The sequence below is a fragment of the Pelobates fuscus genome, chromosome 4 (assembly GCF_036172605.1).
Source record: "Pelobates fuscus isolate aPelFus1 chromosome 4, aPelFus1.pri, whole genome shotgun sequence".
NCBI classification, from domain to species: domain Eukaryota; kingdom Metazoa; phylum Chordata; class Amphibia; order Anura; family Pelobatidae; genus Pelobates; species Pelobates fuscus.
The window spans coordinates 84,060,878-84,088,148 of NC_086320.1; the positions used below are offsets into that span (position 1 = coordinate 84,060,878).

At 42.9% G+C, this 27,271-nt stretch overlaps 1 protein-coding gene across 1 annotated transcript in view; it reads right to left on the reverse strand.

Annotated features, from left to right (window-relative positions):
* Positions 1-27,271, reverse strand: part of DNAJC5B (DnaJ heat shock protein family (Hsp40) member C5 beta) — a 44,059-nt gene that overhangs the window by 4,676 nt on the left and 12,112 nt on the right. The window contains exons 2-3 of the mRNA XM_063450405.1: positions 1,220-1,433; positions 18-192 (exon numbers count right to left, since the gene is read on the reverse strand). Of these exons, the coding sequence (XP_063306475.1) occupies positions 18-192; positions 1,220-1,433 (389 nt within the window). The remainder of the gene's footprint in view (positions 1-17; positions 193-1,219; positions 1,434-27,271) is intronic.

Sequence of the window (27,271 nt, forward strand, 5' to 3'; positions counted from 1 at the left end):
TGATTGTTTTTTTGTACCTGATTCCATGTCTGTCTTGATCTGCTCCTCCAAGTCCTCTGGGGACACATAGCATTCGGAGTCTTCTCCACCTGCGGATTTGGGTTTACATTTTCCAAAGCAACAGTTACAACAGCAGCAGAGACAGCAGCAGAAATAACAGCCAGTCAAGAGGCCACAGAGTGCAAACAGACCCTAAATAAATAAATATAAAGACAAGACAATGTTTAAAATGTGCATGTACGGTGTTCCTTTGCACTAAGATAACAACATTCATTTAATTCCTTTTTGCTTAGTTACTGGAAGATTTAATTCGCCTGTATTGATTGAATGACAGTGCATCTCCATTGCCTAGTATTAACAATAAGTGAACATTGGGGCATTTGATACCACTGGAAAAAACAAACATTTAATTATTCTTCCCTTTTATTTTGGGGGACACACTCTTAAGGAACTGTATAGCATTAGGAATTCAAACCTGTTTGGGTTTCTCCTCTGCTTTTAGTTTCAGAAAGGATATTACGCATTTTATTTTCAAGCATGAAATTTAGTCCTGAGAGTCGCTTAATCTGCCCCCCTGCGACACCATGTCAACTCTTCTTTTCGTGCAATCCAATGCATAGGGGCAAAAAAAGCACATGTGCGGCCAGCACTGCACTCCTCCAATACAATGAAGGTTAATTGTGAGAATCGAGTTTCACTCTCTAGCCCAGGCATAGGCAACCTTCGGCACTCCAGATGTTTTGGACTACACCTCCCATGATGTTTTGCCAGCACTATATCTGTAAGAGCATTATGGGGGATGTAGTCCATAACATCTGGGCTGCCGAAGGCAAATATCCTCTGAATGGTAATGTTTTACATTGCAGGGTTAAAACTAAAGGACCACTGCATCCAGACCACGTTACTGAGGAGTCCATTAGTGGTTCTTTCATAAGTATTAACCCCTCACTAGCTGCACATTGGTCGAGGGAATTAAGTAACTTTTTCTATCATCCTCCACCAATCTTACATTTGATAGGGGAAGGAAGACTTCTGTAGTACCCTCTTGATATTGGGGAGAACTGTGAACCCACAACAAAAGGTATTAACTTTTTTTAAATAACTTTCAGTTGCTAATTAATGTGAATTATTAAAGAGGTATGCGAGATATTAAACAATTCATATTTGGGATTAATTTAAAATGCTGATTGTTGAAATAGCATTTATTGTAGCCTCTTACCTTTGCCCACCAACTAGACAACATAAAGTACGCATTGACATTCTCTTCTCCAAATTGTTCTGCGACGTACAGTCCTAATGAACCATATTTGTCATAAATATTTCTCTTTGATAAATCACTCAGTATTGCGTTTGCATTGTTGATTTCTTTGAATTTTTCCGCAGCTTCGGGATTATCAGGATTCTTATCTGGATGATGCTTTAGAGCTAATTTTCTTTCAAAGATAAAGAAAAATCTACATGTTTATTTGTTACACTTATATACAGGAATGTTTTTTGGCCAATTTAAAATGTTACATAGAAAATTTGGCATACCAAATGTAGTCATTTTACCAAGGCAACCATGAACCAGTTGTGATGCTATAATGATAAATTGCATTAAAAGTTTTATGATGTGTTAAGGATCCCCTACATCAATGCACATTTTGTAATAATTAAATGAGAGTTTGCATATGTAATGTGGGCTTCAGCTCCCAGTGAGCTACATTTATATGGAGAATCTGAGCAGGCAACCTTTTTATATAGCAATTTACATACAGACTTATTAAAATGTGTGCTCTACATAATTATGTAGCTGGATATTTTCTGTGCTTACTTTAAGAGTTTTCTCCCTCTTTTTTTTTTTTCCTTTGTATTTTTCATCCGTTCAACTCTACTTCCAATTTAGTTCCCCCCTTTTCCTCTCTATTTGACCATATCATCAATCAGTTGCCTATAGTTTCGAAACGGAACCAAAGTCGTTGTTTTAGTTTTTTCTGAGGTTTATCTTTCTTTGTTTGACCTGCTACCTGCTAGCTTTCTCAATGTCTCAATATACGTTAGTGTTCTTTTAACTTTTAAACAATCTTAATCCACTAGCTGAGAGTGTGATTTCAAAGGAATGAAAGGTAACGGATCAAGAACATCAACTATCTAACTTTATGTTGTTCTACAGAGTCTAAAAAAAACAATGAATGGCTGAGAATTGACAAGTATCAAAGTATCAGAATTGGGAACATTCTCCATAATCCATACTCATGCCACATAACTGCACTCCTTCTGATATAGTTCTTCAGAAGATAAAGGAACACTCAGGAGCCTTATAAATGTTTGCAAGACAAATACCATACCAAATGGGAACATTAATTCTTTAGATGACTAAAGATATTTTTGCTGCTTTGGTATAATTAATGAGATGGCAACATGATTGTATTGTTCCCATAATTATACTTCTGAATATTTAGTAATATCTGTCTAAGGAACACTCCAAGCCCCAAAACCACTAGGTCATGCTATAGTGGTTATGGTTCATGGAGTGCCTTGCGACCCCCCAAAGTAAGTTGGTAAATGATTTTAGAATGGTTTGAGTTTGCACCTGAGATCCTCCAAATGCTGCTTCCTGTCCCTTCCAGTCATGAAAGCACCTGCTAGGCGTTTATGTTAGCTCTCCTGAGCTAAGCCCTAAACAATAGCAGATCAATAGCAGAGAGTGTCAGTTGATCTCTCTCAGACAATGAACTAAGCTGAGTAAGTAGTCAAACTGTTCTAAAACAGTTTGATTACTTACATTGGGGGCTGGAGCACTCCTGGCCCCATAGTGCACTGTAATTATTACTGTGCCTGGAGTGTTCCTTTAACCCCTTAAGGATGGCGGGCGTTCTATGCCGCCCTTAAGGAACCGGCTCTAAACGACGGAGGGCGGCTTAGAACGTCCAAACCGTCCTTTCTACTTACCCGGTCGTCGACAATCCCACGCCGCCGATCGCGGTATGGGGACTCACCTGGGAGCCCATGGAGACCCTCTCCATCCTCTTCGGCCCCCCTGGGCCATGTGATCGCGAGGTCCTTGCGAGGACCTTACGATCACATGGACGGCATAGCCAGCAGGGGGAGTGCCTGTAATGAAAGGTACTCCCCCTGCTGTCTGAAAAAAAAAAGAAATTAAAGTTTAAAACAGTGTAAAATAACATTATATATACTTAGATCATATATAATGATCTAATTCTATAAATACACATATACACATATAATGATCACATATACACACACATACACATAAATACACATACACTGTCTCCGTGTATTTTAATATTACTATATATATATATATATAATTATAAATATATATTAATATCAAAATACACGTACAATGATATTGATTAAATATATATAATTTTAATATATATATATATATATATATATCTAAAATAAATAAATCTGTAAATACGTTAAAAAATGTAATTAAAAAAACAATAATATATATATATATATATATATGTGTAAGTTCATTCTAACTGTATTTTAAAATTAATACATATATACTGATATCAAAATACATGTAGAACAAAATAATATATATATCTATATACATAAGTATATACGTATATATCACTATATATACACCTATATATATAAATACAAATAATTTTAATAAATTATATACATATATATATATATACATGTATTTATATATACACATATATATAATCATTTTACGTATATATTTATGTAATAATTTTACATAATTAGGTAATTTTATTAATTACAATTAGCAGGACCAGCCTGACAACCCAGGCCCAAAGGTCCAGAGAATTTAATTTGCTAGCACTATATTTAACCCTGTACCTTTCCAAGACACCATAAAACCTGTACATGGGGGGTACTGTTTTACTCGGAAGACTTCGCTGAACACAAATATTAGTTTCAAAACAAACACTGGCCAAAATTGACGTTCAAATTAGTTTTTTGCATTTTCAAATATTAACACTGACTTTGGCCAGTGTTTGTGACCAAGTGGCTGCTAAAAAAGACTGGACATACCCCATTTGCAATACGCCATCTCATTCCTGGGCTACCATACGGTCTCAAAGGCAACGTAACCAACCTGGCGAATTTCAATGTGAAAAAACTGAAGAATGTAACATTCTATATTTGACCCTGTAACTTCCCAAAACACCATAAAACATGTACATAGGGGGTACTGTTTTACACGTACACGTACATGTGTATTTTATTGCAGTAAAATCAAACAATATTATGACATTCACAGTTAGAATGTCACGTAGAACTAAACATTTTTTAACAATTCTTATTTTCTCCCATTTTTTTTATATTTTATTCATATTAAATTATGTTTTATACCTAAATATTTGGTGTTAAATGAAAGCCCTGTTTCCCCTGAATAAAATGGTATATAATAAGTGTGGGTGCACATAATATGGAAGAGGTGAATTACGCCTGAACAGACATATAGCGCAAATTCAATTTTTTGTTTACGTTTTGTTTTGATCACAACGTGTACATTTGGCTCAGTCATTAAGGGGTTAAATTTTATATACTTTAGATGAAATGTTAACAATTCTATGCTTTAGCATTAGACCTAAAAACTAAGCACAAAAATCCACAATTCCCTTATAAATTCTCCATAGTTTATAGAATAAACACAAATTATTCTACATACATACACTACATACACATCCACAATTGACTAAAAAAAACCAGATGTGTTAACCTTTGTGGATTAGGACACTTTAGCCAGGGGCTTTATGACCTTATTAATGTAATGTGCTATCTTAGTCCATTTCTCCTGCTTTCTATCTCCTGTACTATATTCTCACCATCACTTGTTTTACCAATAATTTGCTTGAATTAAATGATCTATAGCAACGTATCACTTTCTTTGTTATATACCTGTACTTATTTTACTTTAAAAATTCTGCACAATATTCTCTATGCCGTGTTATATTCTGTTATTGAAGTGTTTCCTACAGCTATTGTGGCGTATCAAACCTGATTGGAATCTCATGCACAAAAAAATAAAGAATTAAAAATAAAAACAAATCTTTAAATACAAGATTATTTTTTTTACTTTCCAATGACTATTGTTAAATACCTGCAACAATTTAAATGATATATTTTAAGTAGTTTAAAATGCTTAAGCCCCATTTCCCCACCATCAAACAAAGTATCAATTATAAATATCTCCCGTCTTCCACTGTAGGAGACACTTTAAACTAATACAGTTAAATTAAATCTGAATACTTATTATTATGCTTGATAAATCTACTGAAAACAACCTCTGAAATATGCGATCAGACATAAAAGAAAATTAAAATGTAAAAAAAAAAAGATTCATAAATTAATGAAAGCTCTTTAGCACAGATGTACCCATGTCATCAGAATTAATTCCAAATTAGTTCATGTGCTGCGCAAAATACCAAACTAATTAGCAATGATAGGATCTAAAATAAATTAAAAGAGAATTTGGTATGAAACTACAGCAAACTATTTTGGTGATATTTTTTTTTTTTTTTAAATAACACATTTTAAACACATTTACATAATGATTAAAGGCTTCAAAAAGAATGAATCACTTTTATCTTGCAAACAATTCGATTCAATATCCATCCCACAGAGGCCTTCACTTATTTCTTAAGTGCTTTTTAATATTCTCATAATTACTCATAATGATGGCTAAAGCAGATTTGTCAGTTTAAACAATGATTGCTATGTAAATATTCTTTCTCTGTCTCTTATGTAAAATTCAATTTTCCTCACACTGCATTTATGCATGACAGATGTCACCATCGCGGTGCAAACAACAGGTTTATGATAGATTAAAACTTCCCCTTGCACACGCAAAGCGCAAAATCAGTTAATGAAGCAAAATGCACTTTGTCATGTTACAATTAAAAATGAATCCACAAACAAATGAATCATGCTATAAATAAGAAAACAAAACACATTTGGAACTATAAATCGATAATCCTTTCAAGATTAATTTGTATTGTTGCATTTAGGAATAAGGGCTAGACTGTCTTGATAAACGGAAGTTGGCAGACGATGAGGGTACTGTATGCAGGACAGTAAGATGATAAAGTGTCTTCTACAATAAATCATTCTATCTCTTACCTAAAATGTTTCCGAGATTACTTTGCGGGAGTAATTTATTTATCATATGAAAACACATCCATGTATTTAGCTAAAAAAAAAAAAAAAAGCAACAACATAAGGTTAAAAAAATAGCCAGTTGGAAAACAGATTTGATTTGGGAATTTTTTTCCCTTTTGGCTATGTTGGCCTGAATTTTTAAATTCACTTTAAATTTCTGCCAATTCTCACTTTAGTGAATAACCTTATGTATAGTCCTTGTATAAGAGTCTATGTGTTGCTAGGATTTGATAAAACAGACCATTTGAGACCATTGATGTGTAACATTCTAGTCAACTAAAATCTTAATTGCCAAACTTAGACAAAAATAACCAAGGTGCGACTATAGCTGAATATTTGCCTCTGTTTTCTGAGTTTGCAATTTGGTATATCAAATTCCCTACTTTATCTCTATTTGGGTTATTCACTAAACAGACTGAATTCTGGTCACATTGGAAATTCACAGATTTTCTAAAGCCAATTGGGGTCAGAATTTGGTCGGTCTGACTGGATTTCAAGCAAGTGGCCAATTGCCTTCACTGTCCAGTTTAAATTTGGTGCTTTTGCATTCAAATCTTGTACAAAGTAGAGGATTTAGAAGATTCACAAAGCACCAATTTTAACAACATTTCTTTGGTTCTTTGCTCTTTGTTTTGCTGTTTTCTTTTTTCTTTTCATTAATTTTGTCACCTTATTATGACTTTTAATTTAGCCTTTTGGGGGCTTAATAAAAGATGGGTAAGTATAATTTTTATTTTACATAAATTAATTTTATTACACCCTTTACAATTATTTAAGTGAAGCAAGGGTAGGTAGGATAATTTAATTTTGATGGGTGGTGTCTAGGAGATTAGGGAACCCTGGCAACCCGTGGATAGGAGGTAGAGAGGCGCACATGCCACTATATGGGGGATGGACATGTAGCATGTACATCTATCCATTGTTTAATTATTTTAGAGCCCCCACGTACTGTCCATTGGTAGGGGGGGGGAAATAAAACCTCAAAACCTCATTAAATATTATAATTAAGTCCCCCACTCTCCACCAATGTGTGTTGGATGAGTGGGACGCAAGGTCTTCAAACCTGAATATTATAATTAAGCCTTCCACCACCTATGGGAGGGGGCCGAAGGGGACACTAAATCCCCCTTTATATTATAATAGCCCTATCCACTGACCATGGGTAGGGGAATGCAGGGACATGAGGAAGTCCCCCCCTATTTATTTTATTAAATAGTCCACACAAACAGGCTGCTGGTGGACAGTAATCTGGTCCCCCTCATTACTTATTTCAAAATCCCCCATCAGACGCCCACGGGTAGAGCCTGGGGGGACAATGCCAACCCCCTTATTAAGATGGCTGCCCAGTTGCTAGTTTTTACAGTTAGTAGACATGCCACCACTTGCTGCATGGCAAGTGGGGTATAGTGATTTGAAATGCCTCCCTTATTATTATTTTATTTTATTTATAAAATATTTTACCAGGAAAGATACATTGAGATTTCTCTCGTTTTAAGTAAGTTCTGGGTTCACAAAACACTACATTGATACAATACGGTACAATAAAATACAAAACCAATATTAATACACAACATATACAAAATTTTACATAGAACAGGTAGGAAATATATAATCAACCATGACAGGTGCATTCTGGTTCAGGTGCGGCCGCTTTCTCTTTGTATTGAGGCAGACTAAATAAAAAGTGCTGGTACTGGATCGGAAGTTATAGGAGGTGGGAACAGCCTGGGAGAGCATTCTACTCAGGTAGGGGTGGGAGCTTCCCAGAAAAGCTCTTAAACACAAGGCTGGAAAGATGAAGGGTGCGTCTGGATTCCAGCGACACCGAGTTTAGTTCTTTTAGCATGTCACAATGGTGGGTCCTGTAATTACATTGTAGCACAAATCGGCAGAACGAGTTATACAATGTGTTGAGTTTATTAATGTGGGATCGCGGTGCAGATGCATATACTACATCCCCATAATCAATGATTGGCATCAGCATTTGTTGTACAATCTTTTCCTTTACTGTTGGGCTTAGGCAGGATTTGTTTCTATACAGGGCACCTAGTTTTGGATAAAGTTTAGATGCCAGTTTTTCTATGTGGAGGCCAAAAGATAGATTGGGGTCTAACATCATACCCAAGTATTTGAAAGAGTGGACTGCGGTCAGTGTGCCATTTGAATTTGTTTTGATGGATAGGTGGGAATTGTGTAATTTGTGTAATTTAGGTACTGTTCCAAAGATCATTGTGACAGTTTTGTCCGTGTTCAGGAAGAGTTTGTTTTTTGTGATCCACTTTTCTATCTCTGTGAACTGGTCTTGGAGCACAGCCTCAAGCTGCAGTAGATTTGAGTATTTGCAGACATTAGGCAGATCATTTATAAATAAAGGCCAACCCCCGGAGTGGATAAGGAGGGGGAGCATGACTGCTGCCCGGAGAGGTTGCCATGGTGACAAAAAATTGATACAATGTTTGGGATGAACTTGGACCGGGGTCACTGGGAAATACTTACCAGACCACTGGAGAGCACGCTGAGGGAACCTAGCAGTGCTGTTTCTGGTCACCTTAAAAAAGAAAAACTGCTGTTAGTGTTTTAAAACTGCTGTTCCAGAATTTTGCCACTGCAGTTAATAACCTAACATCATGGCTCATGTCCCTGACATGCCCAGAGAGGCTCTACTCACGATTTTGCAGGCCTTTCAGAGGACACACGGCGCAGAGTCCTATGCTGCACTGCTTCACAGCGTCCAAAACACCCAGGAGTCTCAAGAGGGGTCGGGGCCCACCAGAGGACGTCGTACCCGCCGTTCCAGGCCGCCATCCAGATTGTCTCCCAGTCCGGTGAGGAGAGCCAGGGCTGTGCCACCAACTACTACCAGTCCAGGGCCGAGTGAGGCTGGCCCCCTGCGGAGGAATCCGGTTTCCGGAAGAAGAAGGAGCGGGGAGAGGTGTTCCACGCGTCGGATGGCCCGGTCGGGGCCTGGCCATCAAGATGGCGGATCCCAAGATGGCGCTGTGGGAGAGGTGAGGTCGCGCAGTCCTCACCCTTCTCTTCCGGCTGCAGCGGATGTGACGTCAGGGCGTGCGGCTGCACGCCGGAAGAGGCGGGGCGCCGCACGCCGGAACGCTGGTGGCGCGTACGTGACGTCTGCGGGTCAAGGAGCGCAGACGTCACAGGCCACTGCCGAACCCGGAAGTCCGGGTGAAGATGGATCCGGGGATTCCGGAACGGAGCACCGCTGGCCCCCCGAAAGTGGAGATGGCCAGCGGGTGCAGGCAGGCCGGCGGAGGAACTCGCCAGGGCATCTTGGGACCACCAGGGAGAGGAGAGGGATGCAGGATTCCCCTCTTCTTCATCACCCCAGGAGACCTGAACGTGCTTCTGCAGCCACAGAGGAGGGAGGGACGCAGGATTCCCCTCCACACACCCACCCCAGAAGATCTGGAGCTACCATGGGGGTGAGCCGCCAGCACCCTGGAGGGCAGGCTGGCAGGCTGGCCACAGGACCTGTATTGACAGATGGATCGGATGTGGAGCTGATGGAGAGACCCCTGCTCCAGAACCGTGAGTTGGAGTGCGCACGCGCTTGGTTAGGGGCAGAGGGGGTCTCTGGGCTTGAACAAGGGACTACTGGGGAAGTCATAAAATTGCTGCGCTTAGTATTAGATCGCTTAGGGCAGGTTGGCTTAACTGCGCAGGACGCTTCGCTTCCCACGGGGCCCCCTCCGTTGGGTTCTATGGAGGGTACTGCAGGGGGGCCGGTGTGTGACATAGCCCCCCTGGGGATGCATGTGTCGCTGGAGGTGAAGGAGAAAATATTGAAGGGTGAGTATGTGGACCTCATATCGTTAGTCCCTTTTGATAGGGAATCTGCTGATAGACCGCGACGTGGTGAGGCGACGGAGATTGGAAAAGGTAAGGAGCTCCCCCGTACCTTCGGTAATTGGTTGCAAGGATTTGCAACTTACGCTAGTATTTTGTCGACGAGGTTTCCAGAGCGGGCCCCGTCTTTGTTTTCTTATTTGGATTTAATTTGGGGGGCTTATAAAGTTTATGGGGGTCAATGCTGGTTTAAATACGACCAGCAATTTAGACAAAAAATGGCGGTTCGACCGCACATGCATTTTGGCATGCAAGATGGTAACCTTTGGTTACTTCTCATGACCCCGTGCCGTCCAGCATCATCGTCCTTTCCTTCGGCCGCCGGCGCTCCTGGTGGAGCGTCGGCCGGGATCAAGAAGGGCATCTGCTGGCTCTTCAATGAGAGTCAGTGCAGGTGGTACAACAGTTGTCGATTTAAACATGAGTGTTCCCACTGTGGTGGGGCTCACCCGGCGGTTCGGTGTTTTAGAAGAGGAAAACCCCTCCCCAGGACGGCATCTAAGGATGACGCTCCTCGGGGGGAGGACCCCGGTACGGGCGGAAAAACTGCTTCCGTGGCTCGCACGGTACCCCAGGCATAGGGATGCGCGGGTGCTTTGGGAAGGTTTCACCGACGGTTTTAGGATCCCATTTACTCCGTCTGGGGAGGCGTCATTTGCGCACAATTTGTCATCGATTCGGGGTAGGGAAGGGATTCTGGCGGCTAAGCTGCAAAAAGAAGTGGACTTGGGACGGATGGCGGGTCCGTTTTCCTTTCCTCCGTTTGATAATTTGCGGGTGTCCCCATTGGGCCTCGTTCCTAAGAAGGAACCGGGGGTGTTTCGGCTGATTCATCACCTGTCTTTTCCAGCGGGGGCTTCGGTTAATGACGGGATTGCGAAGGAGGATAGTCGGGTCCGATACGCTTCTTTTGATCGGGCTCTGGATCTCGTTCGGGAAGCAGGGCCTAGGGCCCTGATGGCTAAGTCTGATATTCAATCGGCCTTTCGGTTGCTCCCAGTTCACCCTTCCTGTTTTCATTTGTTGGGATGTCAGTTTCAGGGGGAATTTTTCTACGATATGTGCCTCCCCATGGGTTGCTCGATTTCTTGTTATTATTTTGAAGTTTTTAGCTCATTGCTGGAATGGATCGTATCGGAGGTGTCAGGTTTTTCTTCCCTCTTGCATTATCTTGACGATTTTCTGTTCGTCGGTCCGGTTCACTCTTCGCAATGTGAATACTTGTTGGGACAGTTTAAGGCAGTTATGCGAGATTTAGGGGTTCCAGTGGCAGAGGACAAGACAGAGGGCCCGAAGGCGGTTATTTCCTTCCTGGGTATAGAGATTGACTCCATCGGTTTGGTCTTTCGTTTGCCCAGTGATAAATTGGGGACCCTTACGACCATGGTTGATCGGGTGAAGGGTGCGCGGAAGGTGCAGCTTCGTCAGATGCAATCCCTGTTGGGCCACTTGAACTTTGCATGTCGGATCATGCCTATGGGTCGGGTGTTTAGTAGACGGCTGTCTCTGGCTACTGTCGGCATTAGCCTTCCCCATCATTTTATTCGGGTCACCAAGCGGCTCAAGGACGATTTGAATGTCTGGAGTGAGTTCCTCGCAGGGTACTATGGTCGGACAATTTGGCGTCGAGAAGCGATATCTAACGTGGCCCTGGAGTTGTTTACGGATGCCTCCGGCTCCCTGGGCTTCGGGGCATTTTTTCGGGGACGTTGGTGTGCGGAGCCTTGGCCTGCTGTATGGCGCGAGGCGGACCTGATACGTAACTTGACTTTTCTCGAGCTTTTCCCTATTGTGGTAGCAGTGGAATTGTGGGGGGAGGAGCTTGCGAACAGGCAGGTGGTTTTCCGCACGGACAACATGAGCGTGGTCCATGTGGTGAATCGTTTATCATCTGGCTCGGTTCCAGTATTGGCTTTGTTACGCCGGTTGGTTCTGCGTTGTTTGGAATTTAACATTTGGTTCCGAGCAATCCATGTTCCCGGAGTGTCTAATGTCATTGCCGACTCTCTTTCTCGCTTTCAGTGGGATCGTTTTCGGAAGGTCGCTCCAGGAGCCGAGGAAGCCGGTCTGGTATGTCCCACGTGCTTATGGACCCTCGATTTCGGAACCTAGCAGACCTGTTCAGGAGATCGCTGGCTCCCGCTTCGTGGTCTGCCTATCGGGCAGTGTGGGATCGGTGGCTGGTCTTTGCGAGAGAGTTCGGTTTGTACTCCTCTGAGGGTAGGTTGCTGTCTACTTTGGCTTTCATGTCCTCCTTACGGGAGCGCGCAGCTTCGGTGTCATCGGTGGAACGCAGTTTAGGGGCTCTTTCTTTCCTGATGCGTTGTATGGGGTGGGAGGACCTTTCAAAAGAGTTCGTGGTCCAGAGGGTTCTTCGGGGATGGAGGAAAGAAAGGGTTCCTGATTGTAGACGGCCGGTGTCCGTCCACTTATTGGATGATCTCTGTGGGGTTCTCTCTGCGGTGTGCTTCTCCCCCTTCGAGGCGCTGCTTTTCAGGGTGGCCTTTTCTCTGTGTTTTTACGCTGCGCTGCGGATAGGTGAGTTGGTGGCCGCGTCGGCTAGGGCTCTGGCATCTCTTCGAAGGGGGGACGTTCGCATAGGGCAGAGTGGAGTGGAGGTTTTCATTCGGAAGTCCAAAACAGATCAGTTAGGTCGGGGGAGGTCGGTTAGCATTGGTGCTACTGGGGGTGGGTGGTGTCCTGTGGCGCTGGTAGGTCAATACGCGCGCTTACGGCCGGAGGCTGCAGAGTCCTTTTTGCTTCACGCAGATGGGTCAGTCTTAACCCGGTCTCAGTTCTCCAGTGTTTTTAAGACTAGTTTGCGGGCTTTGGGCATAGAGGATAAGGGATATTCTCCCCACTCCTTCCGGATTGGTGCAGCAACTCAGGCGCGACAGGTAGGGTTGTCCGATGCTGCAATTCAGCGCATGGGTCGATGGGATTCTCGCAGGTTTCAACTGTATATACGTCCTCATCTGTTATAGTCTGTTGGTAGTTATGATGTGTTGTTTTCTTCACAGGTTCCCCCCGGTATGTTTGGATCATCGGTCATTCCTTTATTTATTGGGCGGCTAGGCGCGCTGAGCACAGACCATACGGCCGGAATCTAGGGCTCCCGCATGAGCAGGTTAGGGTTCGATGGCGGGGGATATGGGGTTTGGAGTGGCACCAAGTGTATCCGGAGTGCGTCGCGCTCCGGCGCTTCGTGACCGGGTCAGTGGTTCTGGTACTTCATGCCGGGGGGAATGACTTGGGACGGTGCCGAGCTGTGGATTTAATTTACGCGTGCAAGCACGACTTGGCCCGCTGTATGGCGCTTTTCAGCGAGGTCACACTGGTGTGGTCCGAAGTTATTCCTCGACCGGCTTGGGGGGCGCTGCCACACGCCAGGGCGGTGGAGCGCGGCAGGCGTCGTTTCAACATGACGATTTCACGTTTTGTGCGTAGGCTGGGCGTAGGCTGGGTGGCTTTGTGGCACGTCATGTGGAGCTGGAAGGGAACAACGCAAACATAATGAGGGCTGATGGGGTCCACCTAAACGAAATTGGGCTGGATATATTTAATTTGGGATTACAGTCAGCCATTGAACAGGCGCTGGCTTCGGGGGGACGCAGTCCTCTCCAGGGATAGGGGAGAGGCTGCGGTGGCGGTTTGTCCTTCGCCAGCAAGTGGAACTGAGAGCAGTGCCCGGACGGGCTTGGGGAGTCGCAGCCTGGTCTGGTTGAGGACGGACTTCAGGCTGAAGAGGCTCTGGAAGATTTGTTGTGTTAGCTGTCTGCTGGGAAAACCCAGCAGCTGACAGTTGGTTTAAATTATGCTGGCTTAATAATAAAAGCTGTGGCCGTTGCCCTTACCCACAATTTGGTTGTCTGTGTTTTATTGGGGGGAAGGGTAACGGAAGATAAAAAGGGAGAGGGTCAGCAGTCAAGGCCAACCCCCGGAGTGGATAAGGAGGGGGAGCATGACTGCTGCCCGGAGAGGTTGCCATGGTGACAAAAAATTGATACAATGTTTGGGATGAACTTGGACCGGGGTCACTGGGAAATACTTACCAGACCACTGGAGAGCACGCTGAGGGAACCTAGCAGTGCTGTTTCCCGCCCACCCTCCCTGGGTTGGTGTGAACACGGGATATGTTATGGTTATATGTGTTGTGTTTGGTGTGTTTTCTTTTCTGTTTCTTTTGTCACAGCTGCGGTTTGTCCTTCGCCAGCAAGTGGAACTGAGAGCAGTGCCCGGACGGGCTTGGGGAGTCGCAGCCTGGTCTGGTTGAGGACGGACTTCAGGCTGAAGAGGCTCTGGAAGATTTGTTGTGTTAGCTGTCTGCTGGGAAAACCCAGCAGCTGACAGTTGGTTTAAATTATGCTGGCTTAATAATAAAAGCTGTGGCCGTTGCCCTTACCCACAATTTGGTTGTCTGTGTTTTATTGGGGGGAAGGGTAACGGAAGATAAAAAGGGGGAGGGTCAGCAGTCATGTGAATAGTAGGGGGCCGAGAATGGAACCTTAGGGAACACCACACGTGACATAATAAAATGGACGTCACATAATTAACCCCAAGGTTTTTTAACTATTTGCCCACTGGTGGCTAGCATTGCAAGTAGACAAATAGCTAAGATTATCTTTTTTTTTAGTCTGAGCCTGGATTTGAAGCATCTTATATGAAAATCTTAAAGATTATAGAATTATATGATGGTTTATAATTTTGAAATATTTTGTATGTATGGATACAGCTCTCCATATGAATTCCATAAGCTTTCCAAATAATTCAATACTGTTAGAAACACTTTCCAAATTATTTATCTACATTAGTCACCATTAAAGTCTATGGAAATTTTTGTAAACAAATCATTTGGAAAGCTTATTAACCCCTTCCTGACCATGGTATGTCCGACAAAAAACGTCCGTTAACGACCGCTGACGTACCTGGTAAGTCCATTAGTAAATCCCCACTTACCTGATCGCTGGCAATCACCTGCCGGCGATGACGATCCTGGGGTCTGCCTGAGAGCTCAGGCAGACCCCCTCTGCCCGATTCGGCTCTCCTGGGCCCTGTAATCCTCGAAATCACATAGCCGGAATAACCGGCTTGTGCAATGCCTTCAGGGGGCCTGCCTGAGCTCTCAAGCTTTCCAAATGCAGCACCGCAGATGGGGGACTGCTTTCTCTGTTCCCTCATGGCAGAGGAATGGAACACCAAAGGGGATCCTAGGGCGCACTAGCGCCGAAGCAAAGCCCTCTCAAAAAGGGACTGCAGGCGAAGACCAAAATAGGGGGTGTACATGAAGGCAGAGCTACAGTAAATGGACATACCTCTTCTCCCTATTTAAACTCCACTGGACTCTTTGCTCAGTTGTACTGTGCTCCTTCAGTGCCTGTCCTGTTTTGTATTTGACTCTTGCTTGACTCCTGGGCCGCCTGTCCTGACCATTGCCTTTCCTGTCCATTATTTGGCTAAACCCCTTTGTACTGCGTTTCTGATTGTGCTTCTGGTATTTTCTGCATCTTGGGCTTCATCTACTAAACAGCATCCTAACACTGCCACTCGTCTTGTTTTTCCCATACAATTTTAAGTAATAATGTACTGAACAAGACATCTCATCTACAGGTACCAGTTCTTTGTTGCACAGCTTCAAAAGCTATAGATATGTATAAGATTATAAGCATTGACTTGAATGCTGGTAAGATTGAAAATACTGGGCAACAGGAGTTCTGGTTATATCACTTGACTTTTTACTGAACATAACATTGACAGAATAACAGAGAAATAAAAACATGTAGCCGCTCCCCGACTTACCTGATTTGTGCTCCCGCGCCGAATCTCTCTCCCCACGGAGAGAAGGTAAGTGGAGTATACTACCATGCATATTTCAGAGCTGAGTGCTTGTGCCTAGACAGGAGGCAGAGGGTGGCACCCATTAGACTATAGGTAAAAAGTGAAACAGTTTGACTACTTATATTGTATACGGCATCCTGGCACTCTAAAGTGCACTGTAGTGTTTATGGTGAATGGAGTTAGAGTGTTCCTTTTGGACAGATACCCCAGTATATTTAATTCTGGTGGTTGGGCCAAATCATACCATAGTAGAACCTGCATTTATTATTTTTTGTTATTTTATTCTTATCATTGAACTATTTATTTTAATTTATTATTTATTATTCTAGAGGTCATCATTAGTAGAAAGTTGGATAGAATTGAAGTAATTTTTACCAGTAACACCCCAGGAGGCTACATCTTAATGAAAGGTCCTTGAAAATGTACATATATATGTGGTACTGAAATGTAAATGCATTTTGCAAGTGTTAATTGAACGCTTCTTTCATGGTGAACATATTTATATGAGCTTCTTACCAATGCATGTTTCAACTGGATTTTTCTGTTTTAAGAATATTAAGCTAAGAAAATGATTTGTTTCAATGGAAATATATTAAGAAAGATTTAAAGTTTTAATATCTAAGCGTATTATTCCAAATTCTTATGAGGCTATTACATTTATTAAAAAAAACTTCTGTTTTATATATCATAGCAAAACCTGTGCAATATATATCGTTTTACGTTTATCTTGTGGAACACGTAATAATCTTGGTAAATAAAAGTATGTTATTTCCCGTCAAATTTCCAGAGTAAATGTTATATATGTAATTTAATTTAAGATAAAGATTTATTTTACTGTGAATCATTTGTGCTTTACTATGAAAAGGAATAAGATTGCGTGTTATATATGTAATTTAATTTAATTGAATTTAAAATAAAGATTTACAATGTTTCATTGTACAGTAAATCAGGTACACTTCATTATGAAGTAAAATAAAAAGCTTAGAAGAAGAAGAGTTTTGTTTTATTCAATTGAATTGTCTTGTAATTATAAGTGGCTTGATTTTAAATTTCAACAATAAAGCCTGATATCTTAAAATATATCTTACATTTTGTTGAGTATTAATGGAAAAATAACACTGGTTAAAGGGACTCTCCAGGCCCCTAGCTTGCTGAAATGGTTAATGTGTGAACCGTATGTCCTCTCTTTTTCATTTTTCAAAAAGTGCATATTTTTATAGAAATTGGCATTTTTATAACCTTGTTACACCCTCCTGGCTGTCAAGTTAGATAACCGGTCCTGTTACTTCCTGGTTTGGTAAACTCAGGGAAGGTATTAGTTAGGGAATAGGACACATAGTGAGAGAAGACAAATACCCTACACTAATACACAAACACACCAACAAACTGGGGGAGGAAAACAAAACAAACAAAAATAAAAGCATAACAAAAAAAAACAGCAAAAAACAACAAGGGCATGAACAAAAATATACAAGGAAAAAAACAAAACACGTCAACCTAAATGCTCAGGATACGCCAATTGAATCCCAGTTGGAGGGGTATCGGGGACCAGAGTACAACCCGCCCCAAACATCCTGCTGCCCTGTGATCACGTACTCAGACAGCCCAGACGTCCTATCACCACACTTCACCTCCTCGAAGTCCTAGGAGCCCGTATAACCAGTGAAAAGGTAGATATAGCCATATCGGTCCTAAGAGGCAACATAGCCCCAGGCCCAGACGGATTTGACGGTACCTACTACAAAATCTTCCGGGAAGACATAACCCCTTATTTAACCAAGGTCTACAATGACTGGAGGGAAGAGAGCACCCCAAACAGAGACTTACTGATAGCTGACAAAGCCGTGATCCCCAAACCAGGCAGGGACGACGCCCACGGCCCACTATAGACCGATCTCGCTGATAAACTTTGACGTAAAACTATATGAAAAACTCCTAGCCTCTAGGTTAAACCTAGTCTTGGACAAGCTGATCCACCCAGACCAGATGGGATTCGTGCCGAATAGGCAATTGTATGAATATACCAGACAAAGCATGGATCTCATCTGGTGGGCACTCAGAAAGCAGATGTCTTCTCTGGTTCTCTCCTTGGACGTGGAGAAGGCGTTTGACCAGGTGCAGAGGCGTTTGACCAGGTGCAATGGCACTACCTATTTGCCCTGCTACAACACATAGACCTGCCACAATCCTTTATCACAGCGGTAAAGGCGCTTTACTTCAACCTGCAAGCGCAAGTATCTATCCCAGGGTCAGGGCATACTCCATTTACTCCTGGGATGAATGCTAGGGACTTCAGGGGGATAGTGGCCATGGGGATGCAAAGATACTTTCAAATGTATGAACAGGGCACGTTACGGTCATTCGACGAGCTAAAATCTCTAGCATAGCTAAATACTAAAGACTACTTCAGATACATCCAACTTAGGGATTTTGCCAGAGACCGACACGTAAAGATAGCAGCACAGACTCCCGTGACTTTTTACAAAAAACTATATATACAGAAGCCAAGCATAAAGGCCTGATTACCACAGTCTATACACAACTCAGCGCTCCAGAAAAAGAAGCAGGTGAGCTTTGATACATCGCCCAATGGGAGGCAGAACTGTCACAAACCCTAGAAGGGGAAGACTTTTCCGCATGGGTAAAACAATCACATATGACAACGGCACTTTTATACACGTGGTGGACCTGCCGAAAAATAGCTAGTTTCTGGGCTCTAGTTAGAGACCTCCTTACGGCAATGATGCAAAGACAAATAGATGTAGAGCCCTGGATGCTTCTGTTATCCAGACTGGTAACGGGCCTGACCACCAAAGAACAAAAGTTGTATAACAATATCACGTTAGCAGCAAGACGGGCAATAGCCAATCTTGGCTCAAAAGCACCATACCCACCATAGACCATGTCATTTTTAGAATAAAAGTTAACTACCTTATGGAAAAACTAACAGCTCAGGTTAGAAACACAGAGCAGGCATTCACAAGGGTCTGGCAACCCTGGGAGGAATATCTAAAATGCTAAAAACCCAGGGGTAATGAGAAAATATGGTCCTCAGGCAAACAGAGGTTCCCCACGAGTAGCTCTCAACTAAAGAGGCAGGATCAGTTGCTCCCTCGCTTTCCCCCTCAGCTTCCCCCCCACAGATGTCTCCCCCCTACTGCTTACCTCTCCCCCTCATCTTCCCTCTATCTTTTCTCTTTCACACCCCTAGATAAACCCAAAAATTGTGACAGGAGATGGTACACGGTGCAAAGTCACTACCACAGGGAGGGCCTAAGAGCAGGTACAAGCCTACTTAAAGCGGGTGATTAATACAGCCTACATATACGAAATGTAAACATCCCAAGAACCTACCCCGCTCTGCTACACCATATACCAACTGACACCACTACATATACTGTACCTGATGTATGTTTACTGTCACAAAGATGTAGCGTGACCAACTAGGTCACCTACTTTGATTGTTTAGCGGCATCATTTAAGACCTGTACGATCTAACCTTTGCGCAGTGATACGTGATGTCTATCTATTTGTCATAAATCTACCTGTGTTCAAAAATAAAGTTTTTTTTTTCTTTTTTTAACTGACTTTTCGTTTTAACTTAAAATAATTAACTTGAGCGCAGTAAGTGCAGACAGGGTAAGGTCCTGCCAAAAAACAAAAACATAAAAATAATGCATTTCGTCCACCAAGACTTAATTATTTATTGATTACCTGTGTAAGATAGCCATTTAACACCACCTGGATAGTAATTTAAACCACACATAGGTTAATTTTCATGACTTCACTGGATAGGATTTGGAAATTGTTAATCTGAGAAAGCAGCAACACTGGAAGTCCTCAATACACAACCATAAACTGAGAATTTAGAGAATGCAAAAAAAGAGTGCAATATAAATATAATGTACCAGTAACATTCATAAAACATGTTTCCGAGCAAAGAAGGGAATTCAACCCCTTTGCCAAGGTACTGGGAAGCACATGTTTTGGTAAACTAAGCTAAATACTTGTATGCAGTTTCTTTGAGAAAAACTGGACCTCACGAAGTATAGTTGATAGTTGAGATGAGTAAGGCAAGGAATATAGCTCTGGAAGTGAGGAAAGGAATGTGGCTGTGAGACAGGGGAAGGACTGTGAGTATGTGGTACGGAATTTGGCTGTGCGTTTGCAGGAAGGAATGTGGTTTTGGGAGTGACTGACAGAATGTGACAGTGGAACTGAAGGATGAAACGTGGTTGTGGGGTATAGAGGGGGGTGGATGAATGGTAGAATTAGGCAGAGGGCTGGGATACAGAGATGGAGGAGCACAGATATGGTTAGGTCACACACAAACGGCTCTATGGGGGCTATGCTAAGTGCTACTGAAGAAGTGCAGCACAGGAAGGGTATCAATTAACAGACACAAGAACTGAATGTGAGAAACAAAAGGGCTGAAAACATGGAGATGACAGGCACAATATGGTACTGAGAGAGAAAGGGAACTGAAGGGCACAGGACTGAAAGACATAAAACGGTCAGCTGACACTCTAACAGGAGCTTCCGGCTCTCATGATGGAAAGGCACCCAATAGAACCTAAGTAAGAAGTCAAACCATGTTACTACTTAAAATAGGGGGCACTACAGTGATTATTGTGCTTGGGGTGTTCCTTTCAGGCAGGTAAAAATAGGACCTTGCCTAGATCCTTATAGTCTCATCGCATGGTGTCTGTAGGATATTAATATTTTTGTTAAATGCTTATTTTTTTTTATTATATCATTATTTTGCTTTAAATGTCCCCGCACCACCCTCCTCTCCACCACTCCCCCCCCACCCCCCCCACCCCCAAAAAAATAAAAAAACAGTCGTGTCCATTTACTAAACAGTGGATTTATTAAAATACCTTGAATAGATACAAAATAAAGTTTATACCTTAATGTTGCATTTGGGCTGTCATTTTGACAAAATTCACTGGTTATAAACTGAGAGATGCAGAGAAAGTCCCCCTTTACCCTGCAAGCACCAAAAATAACAACAGCCGCTGTAGTGGTTATGGTGCCAAGAATGCCCTGACACCCTCCCAGGATGAGCAATCTAACTGTGTACCCACAAAAGCTGCAGCACTGAACTAAGATTGGCGGTACAGGGCTTAGATCACTGTCTGAGAGTGCTCATCTGATGCTCTCAGCCAATAAGCCAGACATTATTTAATCCTTTAAGGACAGAGGCAATAGACCACATTCTGAACCAGAACAAAACCTTGAATTTGAGCTATAGGCTTGTTCCTCCATAATTTAAGAGTTTCTCTTCAAGTGCCACAATGCAGATTACATAAGCTTTTTTTTAAAGGACAGAGAGGGCTTTCCTTTAAAATTCCATCCAATGCTTACACTAACTCTAACTGTATGCCTACACTAATCTTACCCTTAACCTCAAACATACACTATCTTTAACCTTGGACTAGCATTAATCCAATCCAAGCATTCCCACTTACCTTACCATAACCCCACACCTGCCCTAACCCTACAACTAACCCTTACCCTATCCCAAAACTAACTGTAACCCTACCCTAAACATAACACTAATCCCACCACTGACCCCAACCCTAACCCTAAGGCAACCCACTGCTAACATCAATTCTGATATTAGAATGGGTTTTACCATTTTATCACAGTAGATGGTGGTACGTTGCCACCATCTACTGGGCGTTTTTAGAATGACACTTAGTGGTTCTCAGCCAATTAAACTTTGATCGATGTTAAGCAGCTGGGAAAGTAAAAAATGAGACAAGGTGGGTACACTCGACTAAACGTTGAATTAGCCCCAGGAAAAGGCTAATGTAATATATGCTGGGTGCTCACCCACATAGGGCTCTATCCCCTAAAAAAAACAAAAAACATGACAATGTAAATAGAGTAAGGAGCACACCAAAAATCTTTATATATATGAAATGAATAAACTTTATTTACATGGGTATATACTCTGGGTCTGTCTCTTTAAATAGTATCCACAGAAATACAAAGTCATGCTATAATAAAGCATTTACAAAAACATATGTATACAGACACATATGAACACGCAATACATGGTATATAAATGACATAAATATCATACAAAAAGACCACTATAGTATAAAGTATAAACAAAACCCAAACATATAAAAAAAATGCAAAAAACCATACCAAGATAAGTGAGAAGCAGAGACAGAGTCAATCAAAAAAAAACCAACGTTTCGGCTACAGAGCCTTTGCCAAGGGAAAGCAGCTGGGAAAGCACAGCATTAGTTCCAATTGGCTGGTGACACACAAAATGGCCCTATTTGACTTACAGAAACCCCAGGTATCTATTGATATCTGGGGTTAGTGGTGAGAGCAGCTGTTCACACCGCCATCTTTTTAATAGACATTTAATTAGTTTAAGCCAGCATTGCAAACAGCTCATCTAATAGTCTGGCCCTTACAGACAGAGGAGGGTTCACACCAGCAAGCCCCAGGTATTAATGGATACCTGGGGCCAGGGCCTATTCTTGGTAGGGTGCAGACCTCCCAGGTGCTCTGTAGATAGGCTGGGTCTTCGGCACTAGGCCCCGCTGCCTCAGATAGATGCCTCTCATTAGGCCTAGTGCCGAACACCCAGGCAATGGGCAGTCTGGTGTGAGCAGGGACATAAGCCCATTATAGTTAGGACCTAATGACACATCCTAACCTTGTTAAGGGTTTAACCCCTCAAGGACACATGACATGTGTGACATGTCATAATTCCCTTTTATTCCAGAAGTTTGGTCCTTAAGGGGTTAAAGAAGGCTCTGCTGTTGGCCATGAAGTCTACGAGCTATGAAAATTCAACTTGGAAAAATAACCTCCCATGAAAACTGTTTGCTTTGGCGAGCTGGATATTCTTTTTTACAATGAAATACATTTTGTAGTTTAGTTGTCTGCTCACTGCAACTCCCTGTTTAGTGAATAAATCCATTACAGGATTGTTATGTAATACCAAGGCAGACTTAAAAAAATACTTAAATGAAATAGCTTTTTGATTATTTTTTTGTGAGTGCTGTTTCTTTATTCTGATAGTTTCCGGTTATTATTCCATAATAGTAATTGAAATTTGCATTTATATAAGAAATTCCTTCTAAGGAGAATTCAATTTGTTTTTCAATCAGACATCCGAGTGTCCTGCCTTTCCTGCAATGACCAGATCATTTACCAGGTGATGTCTGAACAGTATGATCTCGAAAGAAGGAGTGAACAATATGATGTGTAGAAAGAAATTAACAGACATCTTGCACTTAACACAGTGAAGAAAATCCTCGTTCTAAACCACAATGGATAGTCTAATAAAACGGCTATATCATTTCTTATGGCTGGTCCTTCTACCTGGAGTATAAAAAGGGTTAACTAGAACTACTGTCAGCATATTCAATTACAGACAGCTGCATTGTACTACTACGATGAAATTACTGGTCCCGTATTTGGTACGGGACCACTTTGAGTTAGCACCAAATAGAATAGATTTGAACATTTTCAAAACAGCGGAACTGGAAACATTCTGCAAGTCAGCTATGCTTTGCTTTCAGTCACTTTGAATTCCCAACAACTCTCACGTTAGTAAACAATAGTGATGTCCCGAATAGTTCAGTTCAGTTTTTTTTTCCTGTGTAATCTAATTGCAGTTGCCTGCCTGCCAGCGTGTGTGTCAGGCTCACAGCGTATACTGTGCCCACTTGCCCAGTGCCACCACTCATATCTGGTGTCACAATAGCTTGCATTTAAAAAAAAAACCAAACCTTTTTTGACTGTAATATAATAGCAGTCAGTTTCCTTCACACGTGTGCGTTTCAGGGCCTGCCAGGGCACAGTGTCACACCAGTGCAACTCATATCTGGTGTAACAGTAGTGTACATTTAAAAAAAAAAATACAGGGGGCTTGTTGTCACCTTTCGGGGACCCTTGGTGTTGTACGTGGCTGGGTGGAGGAAGAGACCTTCAATTACATCAGTGAGGACAAGGAATGGGACATGGCTAGCTTGGTATCCAACCTTGTGCAAATGGGGAATTTACGGTTGTGCAAATTGACTGTTTGCGGTTGTTTGCGGTGCGTTAAGCGGGGAGTTTGGTCTGTCACTGTGAAGCGGGTGTAACCCTTACACTACCTGATCGATACAACATCATACCTGATGTTTTAAAGCACGTTATTCCAAACAATTTAGGAATGTTAGGTGATTTATGCCCTTAGGTGATTAAAACCAGACTCTGCATCAACTATGTAATTTTCCATGGGAGTTTTGCCATGGATCCCCCTCCGGCATGCCACAGTCCAGGTGTTAGTCCCCTTGAAACAACTTTTCCATCACTATTGTGGCCAGAAAGAGTCCCTGTGGGTTTTAAAATTCGCCTGCCTATTGAAGTCAATGGCGGTTCGCCCGGTTCGCCCGTTCACGAACATTTGCGGAAGTTCGCGTTCGCTGTTCGCGAACGGAACATTTTATGTTCGCGACATCACTAGTAAACAACTCTGTAACGTAAGAATTACCAGGATTTCAAAGTGAATTCAAAGTTCATTCCAAATTTTAGGCCAGAAAAAGGTTAGATGTGACCTCTCAGATTTACTAAAGCCAAATGCGGTCAGGATTCGGTCGGTAATTCAGATGAGTTCAGAAAATTCCGGCTATCACTAATTTCTGCATCTGAACCAATTTACAGCACTGGAATCAGAGATTTATCAACGTACACATGGTGGCTGATGATAAACGAATGCATCCGGCAGGATGCATGTTTACAAATTATTATTTACTTGCTTTGCTTGATACTTAGGGCCACCTGATGGGCATTGCTTAACAAGGGCCCGGTCAGGTGCCGCTGTTTTTTAACAGTGCAACTAGGCATCTGTAGTATCGGCAGCTTGGGAGAAAGTGAGCTCAGATCACTTCCTTCCAGCTCATAGGCGTGCGCACGGGGTGTGCCTGGGCACACCCTAATCCCCGCGGCACGTCTATGGATTGTCCTGCAGGAACAGCGTTCCTGCACTGTTATTTGCGCAAGAACGCCGTTCCTGCAGGCACTCAGCGCAACTTAATGTCCCCCTTCCTCCCCCTGTGTCCCCCCTGTCCTTATCAGCCTCTCTCTCCATATCAGCCGCGGCGAGGGAGCTGTGAGCTGTGAGCTGTGTGCTCACTGCTCCCTCTCGCCGCGCGCTGTTTGCTGATGCTGGGAGCCGGAATATGACGTCATATTCCGGCTCCCAGCTACTGTAGACAGCCCGCGCGGCGAGAGGGAGCAGAGAGCACACAGCTCACAGCTCACAGCTCCCTCGCCGCGGCTGATATGGAGAGAGAGGCTGATATGGAGAGAGGCGCCCACCCCACTGGACCCCAGGGACAAGTCCATGCCAGCACTCCAGGTAGGGAGGCTGGGTGGACAATTTTTTTTTTTTTTATTAAAAAAATAATAATTTGTGAATGTGTGTCTGTGAATGTATGTGTGTGTGTGTGTGGGTCTGTGAGTGTGTGTGTGTGTGTGTCTGTATGTGTGTGTGTGTGTGTGTGTGTGTGAGTGTATGTGTGAATGTGTGTGTGTCTGTGAATGTGTGTGTGTGAGTGTATGTGAGTGTGTGTGTGTGTCTGTTAATGTCTGTCAGTGTATGTGTATGTGTCTGTGAGTGTATGTGTTTGTAAGTGTGTATGTGTCTGTGAATATATGTGTGTGTCTGTAAGTGTGTGTGTGTGTCTGTGAATGTATGTGTGTGTGTGCCTGTAAGTGTGTGTGTGTGTGTGTCTGTGAATGTATGTGTGAGTGTATGTAATTGTGTGTATGTGTCTGTGAATATATGTGTGTGAGTGTATGTGTGTGTACGCGTATATATATATATATATATATATATATATATATACAAACACACACACACAAGTGTATATAATTTTTTTTGAGGGGATGGGAATCTTGGGAGAGATCCCACATATTATTCCCCAGGACTTGACCCCTGCCGGCAGGGGAGATCTCCAGATCTCCCCTGTCGGCTCATGCAGAGCTGGCGCTATCTGAGTGCCGGCTCTGCTCTTAGCCTCCATGGGCCGGCGGGGAGATCAACGATGTACCTCACCAGCCACAGCAGCATGGAGGGAGGAAGGAGAGGACCCGGGGAGCTCTAGACAGAAGCTCCGCCAGGTTCCTCTCGCGAGATCTGAGCTTTGCCGCGGCAATGCTCAGATCTCGCGAGAGTGAACTCTAGCCCCGCAGGCTAGAGTTCACTCTCCCTTGGACAGCAAGGATCCCCCCTCCCTACATAAGGTAAGAAGGGAGGGGGGTTATTTACTAATCTGCCCCCACCTTCACAATCCCTCCAAACATACAGCACCCACACACACATACAGCACCCACACACACACACAGCACCTACACAAACAGCGCGCGCACACGGCACCCTCACATACACAGCACACAAACAGCACCCTCACACACACAGCACACAAACAGCACCCACACACATACAGCGCATCTTCACACACACACACACACACACACACACAGCACACTAAGAGCACCCTCACAAACACACACACACAGCACCCTTACAAACACACAGCACACTAACAGCACCCTCACAAACACATACAGCACCCTCACACAAACAGCACACTCACACACAGCACACTAACAGCACCCTCACAAATACACCACACAAACAGCACCCTCACACACACATATCACACAAACAGCACCCTCACACACAGCACACTACCAGCACCCTCACCCACATAGCACACTACAAACACCCTCTCACACACACACACACACACACACACATCAGTATATGTATGTGTGTGTATGTATGTATATATATATATATATATATATATATATATATATATATATATATACATGCACTGTGTGTTTGTGCTTTAGGGTGCACACCCTAATGCAATTGGCTGCGCACGCCTATGTTCCAGCTACAAGAACAAGAGGGCAAGAAGGAAATGAGGCTCAGGAGGAGGCAGCACAAAAGGAGGTGTAGAGGCAATGAAAGACCCAGCTCCAGACCCACACTCCCATCAGACTCAGCCAGCAGCTGAACCCTAGGCAAGCCACCCTCCTGCACATAAAAGGTATGTTAACAGGAGGGTGGCTAAATGTATAAAAATGCTGACATATTTGTGTGTATGTATCTATGTGTGTGTATCAATGTGTGTATCTGTGTGTCAGGGTGTTTGTATATGTCAGGGTGTGTGCATGTGTCAGCGTGTGTGTATGTTTAAGTTTGTGTATATATGAGTGTGTGTGTCAGTGTGCATCTGAATGTGTGTATGTGTCAGTGTATTTATATATGTGTATCTGTGTATCTGTGCATCTGTAAATGTGTATGTATATCTGTGTATGTATATCTGTGGCAGTGTATGCGTGTATATGCATACATCCCAGCAATCAAACACCAACACAACATTCAAACACA